General features: G+C 48.5%; 1 protein-coding gene across 1 annotated transcript in view; it reads left to right on the top strand.

Annotated features, from left to right (window-relative positions):
* The first annotated feature begins 571 nt into the window (after positions 1 to 571).
* The window catches only part of MYO10 (myosin X), a 270,984-nt gene continuing 262,853 nt past the window's right edge, over positions 572 to 8,702 (top strand). The window contains exon 1 of the mRNA XM_001175408.8: positions 572 to 1,091. Within this exon, the coding sequence (XP_001175408.4) occupies positions 1,071 to 1,091 (21 nt within the window). The 5' untranslated portion in view covers positions 572 to 1,070. The remainder of the gene's footprint in view (positions 1,092 to 8,702) is intronic.

The following is an 8,702-nucleotide window of genomic DNA, read 5'->3' as shown; positions in this document are numbered from 1 at the left end:
CCTTTCCAGTTTCAAAACTACATTTCCCCGCTGTTACGCAAACGTCTTAAGCAAACCCGACTGCAGGAGAGAAAGTCAACACGGGAATGCAGCTTCCAGAAATTCTGATTAGCCTCCGTCTTCCGCTTTGATCTGCCCCGCAGCCCCGGCAGCTCCGCTGACCGCGCTTCCTTCCCGAGATTGCTCGTCTACCGGGCTGCATTAATGAGATCCGTGTTGAGCCGGTTCCAGGGTCTGCTAAACATGAAAGGCACAAAAGAAGCCCCCAGTCCCTTCTCCTCCCCTCTAAGTGATTGTTTAGTCTCTCTCTGCAGAGGGAAGAGTTAAATCCCCTCCCCACGCCTACGTGGGAAGACCTGGGGAAACACGCGGCCCCCTCCCGGGTCCTCTAATGAGCCTGCGGCTGCTTCGGGCTCAGAGTGGGCGGGGCCTGGTCGGGAAGGGGGCGGGGCGCTCCGCCCGGGCGGGGCCAGACGGTGTGGTTGGCGGAGGGCCAAGCCCCTGGGGGCGGGGCCGGCTGCGGGAGGGCGGGGCCGGCTGCGGGAGGGCGGGGCCGGCTGCGGGAGGGCGGGGCGAGGTCGCCGGGCTGTAGTCCCGCGGGCGAGAGCTGGCTGAGCCGCGGCGCGGGACTGCTCACCTCCAAGCGCTCGCGCGGGGATCGCGGCTCCTGCTCACTTTGCGGCCCGCTGTCCTCCTGCCCGCCCCGAGGGCCCCCGGCTGGAGCGCAGAGGGAGGGGGCCGCGCTCGCCAGCACCCCGCCGCCTTCCCCCGCCTGGGGGAAGAATGTGCCACCAGCTGTTCTCCGCTTGCGAGCGCTGCGCCCAGTAGTGAGGAACTTGGAGGAAGAAGAGACAAAGGCTGCCGTCGGGACGGGCGAGTTAGGGACTTGGGTTTGGGCGAATAAAAGGTGAGAAGGACAAGAAGGGACCGGGCGATGGCAGCAGGGGAGCCCCGCGGGCGCACGTTCTCGGGAGTGGCGCCGTGACACGCATGGTTTCCCCGGACCCGCGGCGGCGCTGACTTCCGCGAGTCGGAGCGGCACTCGGCGAGTCCGGGACTGCGCTGGAACAATGGATAACTTCTTCACCGAGGTAAGTGCGCTCCCAGTCCGACCTGGCCTCCGGAGCCCAGGGAGGGAGGCGTCTGCCCACCACGCCGCGCGCCCTGGGTACTTTTTCCTAAGCCCTGGAGGGCGCAACTTTCTGGGAGTCTCCTTAAATCACCCCCCATCCCCCCGCGGAGTCTCTGATGAGTAAGCCTGGGCAGGTTTTGTTTCGTCCTGTCCCGTGCTCGCATTTTGCTCCGGGAGGTAGCGAAGGTGCGTTTCCGTTTGCGTGGGTGGCTGGCTCTCGGGGCGCCCCGGGACACCCCGCGCCAGGTGAGGCGGCGCGCGCCGGGGCCCGGGCGGGGCGATCCGCCCGCTCGACTGCCCGGGTGCAGGAAGCCCAATAAAATGTTCAGCGGGGACCTGCCTTTCTCCAAGAAAGGTCTGGTCTGATATTTCCTTTGCAAAACGTGCGGGCTTCCTGTGCAGGGGTTCAAACACTTCCAAAGGAGACGGCTTAATGAAGTGTGAGGAGAGGCAAGGGTTTAATCAGTTACTGTTTTCCTTGCCTGCCGGACCTTGGAGACTTAAGTTCTTTGCTCGCCGAGAAGTGCTCTTTTAAGGCTTGGGATAACTCCAGACCCTGGGATCAAAAGATCATATATTTGTGTAGAGTGTCCGTGCAGATTTTGAATTCGAATGTAAAGAAAATTCGTTTAGGGCAAACAATGGCTATTTTAATAGATGAAACGGATGCCCTCTTTAGGGTCGTTGAGGGTGGGACACTGAAACTTAACTTGAGAGCCCTTTTTCCCCCTCTGGGATCGAGAGTTACTGTGGTTTCTTGGCTCCCTTTCCTTTCTTGGTTGTGTTTATTTAATAAATTCTGTTTAAGTTTGAGGTTTGAAGTGGCTCAAAGTAAACTTAGTTGACTTGAGAGAGTCTGTGATTTTCGTTGAAAGCCAGGGAATGTTTTCTGAGCGCAGAACCGCTTTGGAGTCTTCCAGCAAATCAGATTGATGAGGGCTTGCCTCTGTGTTAGCCGACTTGGTTTATCTGATTTAATTGGATATAATATTTCAAGTCATTCTGCTTTCTGCATGCTCACTGACTGTATTCTCAGACAGCTATTCATACTGGCCAAAGTGATAAATGCATTCTTGTTTAGTAGTCATATCTAGTTTTTGAAAGTGGTGTTTCAGATGTGATACCCACATTCATTGTGGAAGGAAGACTAGAAAGGAATTATTCATCAATACATATTTTTCCTTTTCTTAAAAAAAGTGAAATATATATAATTGTGAGACGCTCGCATTTTCTAGTCCATAGACTTTTGTTTTCATGCTTGTCAAAAGGCACCAGAACTTTCTGCAAGAGTTGCACGTTGTCCAGCGGTAAAGGACCCTCGGGCTACAGTGAGTTCCGGTGTTTAATTGCTTGCATCTGTAAGAAAACGGAGGCCCTGCCCCTAGGGCAATGATTCTTAACTTTGTTGTTTTTGTGTTCTGGGTCCCTTAGAAAATCTGATGAAAATATAGAAATTTGTATTCAGTTTGCACGGATCTCACTCCTCCTGCAGTCTGAGCACCACGGGGGTCCGTGGCCCCCCCTTGGGGAGAACTCTGCCCCCTAGTGCAAGTGGGGGGAACATCAGGATAACGCGCTACAGCGTCCTGATCTCCTGTTACCCAGTGAGACTTTGACTTTTCAAAGTACTCTTTTCGTCTTGCACTGGATACCTTAGTTCAGTGTAAGGGGCCTGGTTGTTGGATTTTATTTCTGTGATCAATATTATTTTGCAGTTGGCCATTAGTGATCTTCTACTCTCTCCTCTTCATTTTGTAGACAGAATCTTAACCCAAAGATATGAGTAAGTCCCTTGCCCAGCTTTGAAGAGCTTGTTCACGAATCCAGAGCCTTTTTCCTTTGCTGCTGGTGACTTTGGTATTTCTGGGAACTTTTCGCTTATTTAAGGTTATACTTTTAATCTTGTGATGTATGTGTATTACAATATTAACTTCTAATCAGCCGTGAAAGTTCCACCCTTAAATCTAATCACTTTGAGTGGGAAGGAAGCAGGGCCAGTCAGAGAGGCTAAATAGTGAGGTATTAATTGTAGACATACTCTTAACATAGATCCCAGCTCCCCTTTCTCTCTCTCATGTCTTGTAACGGAGCATCCTTTTGTTAAATTGTCCAGTGAAGAAAATGCTGTAATTAATGTCCTGTTAGAATAGAAACAGCGAGTGTGGAAGTGATATATTCCCCAAGGACAGCTAAATTGTTTGGCCTCCTTATCACTAAGTAGAATTCTGTCTTTGCTAACTTTTCCCATTGTGGCTTAGGGGTAAATGACTTGTTGCTTGTTGGACAACAGTTTAAAGCCAGTGCTAACAATTGGGGGAAAATTACTGAATGAGATGTTGCCTGTTTAGCTTTGTGTATGAATAGCCAAATAATAAGGAAATGGGAACTGCTTGTGATTCGCAGCTGCTATTTCTAGCTGGACCAGGGTTTCTCACACCTGGTACCATTGCTGAGTAATTCTTTGTTGTTGGAGGCCGTCCTGTGTGTTGTAGGAGGTTAAACGCATCCCTGGACTCTACTCAGTAATTGTTAACCCTGTCCCCCAAGTTGTGACAACCCGAAAGGTCTGCAGACATTGCTGAATGACAGGGGAGCAAAATCACTCCCAGTTGAGATCCACTGAGCTAGACCTGTGAAGCAGTTGTCTGGTGGTATTAATTCCTATTTGTGTTGCAGGCACAGCCTTGTCTGCGCTTCCCTGTTTTAAATAGGATTTGGCCGGGTGCGGTGGCTCAAGCCTGTAATCCCAGCACTTTGGGAGGCTGAGGTGGGAGGACTGCTTGAGCCCAGGAGTTCAAGACCAGCCGGGGCAACATGGTGAAACCTCATCTCTACAAAACTTAGCTGAGTGTGGTGGTATGCACCTGTAGTTCCGGCCACTCTGGAGGCTGAGGTGAGCCCAGGAGGTCCAGGCTGCAGTGAGCCATGATTGCACCGCTGCGCTCCAGAGCAACAGACTCTGTGTCACAAAATAGATAGACTCTTACTGCCTGCTAGATTGATTGATTAATTAGATAGATAGTGTCTTACTGCGCGCCAGGGGGAAGCTTTCAAAGCTTGTGCCAGTCAGCTGACAGCTGCTGACTTCAAAATGTTCTCCAGGATTAGAGAAACTGAGCATGCCACATTCCTCAGTTTCAGTTTCTTCATGGCCTTCATTAGAATTTTATGGCTCCCCTCGAGTTAATTGTGTGTATGCTTTGGGGAAGCTTGTTTTTTCAGCATTTCTAAGTAAGTTGTTAAGTTTACTTCAGCCAGGAACTAAGTTTAGATGTGTCTGTAACCAGAAGCAATAATAATAAAGCAAACAGAAAAGGCTCAACCAGGAAAGGCGCAAGGCTACTGTGCAAACTTGTGTTGATGTGCTGAAGTGGACACTGTTTCCATGTCTTCAGGGCCAAGTACAGTGCCTGGAATATAGTAGGGGCCAGTAAGTACCAAATGAACTTGACCTTTCTGTTTCCCTGTTAGGCAGAGGTGTGATGTGTCTGTTCAAATACAAGATCTCGGAGGATTATTAGTGAGACTAATTAAACACTTTGATTTTCAGAATAAATATGTAAAATGTACACAAGTAAGATACAAATACAAATACAGAAAGCAGGTATTAATGTTTAAGGGATAAATTGTTAGTGGAAAATATTCCAGACATACCTATTTCTTCCAGTCTGGTTCACTCTGGATTAGAGCAGACTTCATTCTAAAGATATTAAGTGGAAACACCAACCTCTTCTACTTAACTTGACAAGGGACTGTGGTTGTGGTTGGTTATCTGGAGTTGTTCAAATAGCTTTTTAAGTGAGTAGAGTTCCCAAGCCAATTTTCTCCCCATTTGGTTGTATATTTTTTTGTTTGTGATCTATTGACATCTTTTCTTGTTAGAGAAAAATGTGGACATTGTTATTTTTGGCAGCTTTCTCTCCTCACCCTCGATATGTCTCCATGTGTAAAGGGGAACTGCTGAGGACTTCTTGTATCACCAATTCCTGAAGGCAACCCCTTTGATATCAGACTATAAAATCATATCAGGAGATTAGCTGGGTCCCTTTCCCTTTTCTCACAATGGAGATATAGCGTGTTGCCTCTTCTCTGTAGTTTGAAAACATTTCTATTGTCAAGTACTCATTTTTTCCCCCCCTGCTATGTTGGGGACAGCAAAGCCAGGGGGAGCAGCTGCAGTGGGACAGTTGTTGCAGCAGGAGCAATAAGCTGTCTGGCTGGGGCGGGCAGGGTAGGACTGCTTCCTCACTCCATATCATGTGGCCGGCTGTTCCTGCAAAATCAGGCACAAACCAGGAACAAGCTGGCATGGGCAGGTCCCTCACTGTTTAACCAGAGTGGTGGAGGGAGAGAGCAGAGTGTTTGCTTTTCCAGTTCAGCTGGCTTTAAGTGGGCTCACATTTGAGGATGTAAACCTTGAATGTGCTCTCCTGCTGTTGTGATTGGTAGGACATGGAGTATCTTATTATTATTACTATTATTATTATTATTGTTTTGAGATGGAATTTTGCTCTTGTTGCCCAGGCTGGAGAGCAATGGTGCGATCTCGGCTCACCACAACCTCTGCCTCCCGGGTTCAAGCGATTCTCCTGCCTCAGCCTCCCAAGTAGCTGGGATTACAAACATGCACCACCACACCCAGCTAATTTTGTATTTTTAGGAGAGATGGGGTTTCTCCATGTTGGTCAGGCTGGTCTCGAACTCCCGACCTCAGGTGATCCGCCTGCCTTGGCTTCCCAAAGTGCTGGGATTACAGGCATGAGCCACCACGCCCAGCCGGGAGTACCTTATTATTCATGAGTTTCAACAGTTTGGACTTAGAGTAACTGCTACGTAACATTTTCATGTCATTAGCTAGTAGGGGACGTTCAAGAATGAGCCTCTGGTGAAGTCTGGATTAAGCGTTTCCCCTTGCCTAACTGCCCCCAGGCTGAGTGCAGAGCGTCCTATCTTAGCAGTAGCGCTTTGCTCCCTCCGATGGGATCTCAGCCAGATGCTCTAAATCCTGGACTTGAGCTCTCTGGTCTGTAAATGGGTGTAATAGTTCCTAGTTTGCATGGTTATCAGCCGAATTTGAGAGAGGACTTACAGAGCACTTGGCACATAGTAGGTGAGTAATAACAAAGGCTTGGTCACAGTAACCCTACTTTGAAATTAAGAACCAGTGGCCCTTGGTGAATGGAATGTCAGTACTCCTGGTGCAGGGAAATCTCGACCTTAGAGCTTTTTGTTCTGAGGTAGCTTCCTGTGGTGCGTTGCATTTATTTGTTTTCTCTTTTTCAGCCTGTACATTTCTGGCAGATTTTGTATTTCCAGAACTCTGTCTAAAGCATGTTCTTATTGCTTATAAAATTAAGTCCACATTCCTCAGTCTGGTTTTCAAGGCTTTCTGATCTTGTAACTCTCTCTTTATTCTTTTCTCGCACGTGATCCTACACCAGAGGATCTGTTACCCAGTTCCACTCCATCCTTTGTGCAGGCAGGCCTCTCTGCCTATCGGATGTCCCACCTGTCTGGCTCCTTTTTGAAACCGTCTCTAACAGGTCTAGTTCACGGTGACCTCTATTCTCTTACCTCTAAACTTGGCTCTCTTTCTGTCTTGGTCTTGTTAGGAGGGATTTACTGCTGTTAGCTAGAGGCTTTACATGCTTTACAAACCCTCTCCCCTTTTCAAATGAGTGAACAGCCTTGCGAGGTTAAATATCTTATTTGTAAGTAAGTTTCATCACTTCCTTGGCATTGAAATGTCCTCATGGTTGAGATTCAATCCTTGCATAACGGTTATTTTCAGATTATTTTATGGAGGGAAGGGGAGATGCTTCTAACTTTTTTCCTTGATTATGAAGCATCTTTGAAGCATCTTTGAAGACAATAATAAATATGGCTAGTGTTTCTTGAGTACAGTCAGCCCTGTACTCAGTATCTGTGGGTTCTGCATCTCTGGATTCAACCAACCTCTGATTGAAAATATTCAAGAAAAAAATTGCATCTGTACTGAACGTGTAGACTTTTCCCCATGGATTTTGGTATCTGGGGAAGGTCTTGGAACCAGTTCCCTATAGATACATAGGGACAACTGTATTTACCATGTGCCAGGCATGCTGCTGGCACTTCACATTTAGTGACTCATTTAATCCCTTGAACAACCCTATGGGAAAGGCTCTATAATTATACCCAATCCATAGATGAAGAAAGTGAGGCTCAGAGAGGTTAAGTAACTGACTCAGTGTCACACAGCTAGAAAACGATAGCCAGGATTTGAACCCAGACAGGCTGTGTCCAGAGCCACAGAGAGTTCTTCACTGCCATGCTTTTCTGTCCTGTTGATGTCCTTTGCCTTAAACTTGCGTCATCTTCTCTAGGCTCTCTGATGAAATGCCCTAAAAGTGGGCAGTTATTAAATGATTTTCAAGTGGAAAACTGCATGGGAGTTTGGGAAAACAAGTAGTCCACACCCTAGAAATGTTGAAAACTCCGCAGGAAAATGTTCATCAGCTTTTGAACATGCCACTGATTTGGCCGGGTGCAGTGGCTCATGCCTGTAATCCCAGCACTTTGGGAGGCCGAGGTGGGCGGATCACGAGGTCAGGAGATCGAGACCATCCTGGCTAACACGGTGAAACCCCGTCTCTACTAAAAATACAAAAAATGAGCCGGGCATGGTGGCGGGCACCTGTAGTCCCAGCTACTCGGGAGGCTGAGGCAGGAGAAGGGCGTGAACCCGGGAGGCGGAGCTTGCAGTGAGCTGAGATCGCGCCACTGCACTCCAGTCTGGGCGACAGAGCGAGACTCCGTCTCAAAACAAACAAACAAACAAACAAACAAAAAAATGCCACTAATTTTTATTTGGTTTGCTTTTCTTGGGAAAGCCAAGCGCCTTCTGTTTCCTTCTAAAAATGTGTGTGTGTGTGTTTTTGTTGTTGTTGTTGTTTTTTGAGATGGAGTCTCGCTCTGTCGCCCACGCTGGAGTGCAATGGTGTGATCTCGGCTCACTGCAACCTCCACCTCCCAGGTTCAAGCGATTCTCCTGCCTTAGCCTCCCAAGTAGCTGGGACTACAGGCGCCCGCCACCACACCCGGCTAATTTTTGGTATTTTTAGTAGAGATGGGGTTTCACCTTGTTGGCCAGGATGGTCTCGATTTCCAGACCTTGTGATCCACCCGTCACAGCCTCCCAAAGTGCTGGGATTACAGGTGTGAGCCGTCATGCCTGGCCCATAAAGTGTGGTTTCTAAAGCTGGTTGTCCCAACTTCATGAGGATAGTAGGAAGGTTTACATACTAAAGCACTTAGGGCCGTGTGCTCATGCCTGTAATCCCAGCACTTTGGGAGGCCGAGGCAGGTGGATACCTGAGGTCAGGAGTTCGAGACCAGCCTGGACAACATAGTGAAACCCTGTCTCTAATAAAATCCAAAAATTAGCTGGGCATGGTGGCATGGGCCTGTAATCGCAACTACTCGGAAGGCTGAGGCAGGAGAATCGGTTGAATCCGGGAGGCGGAGATTACGGTGAGCCACTGCACTCCAGCCTGGGTGACAGAGGGAGACTGTCTCCAAAATTGTAACAGTA

This window comes from Pan troglodytes, chromosome 4 (genome assembly GCF_028858775.2).
Source record: "Pan troglodytes isolate AG18354 chromosome 4, NHGRI_mPanTro3-v2.0_pri, whole genome shotgun sequence".
In the NCBI taxonomy this organism is placed as follows: domain Eukaryota; kingdom Metazoa; phylum Chordata; class Mammalia; order Primates; family Hominidae; genus Pan; species Pan troglodytes.
The sequence above is the reverse complement of the archived record's forward strand: the minus strand, read 5'-3'. Positions and strand labels throughout refer to the sequence as shown.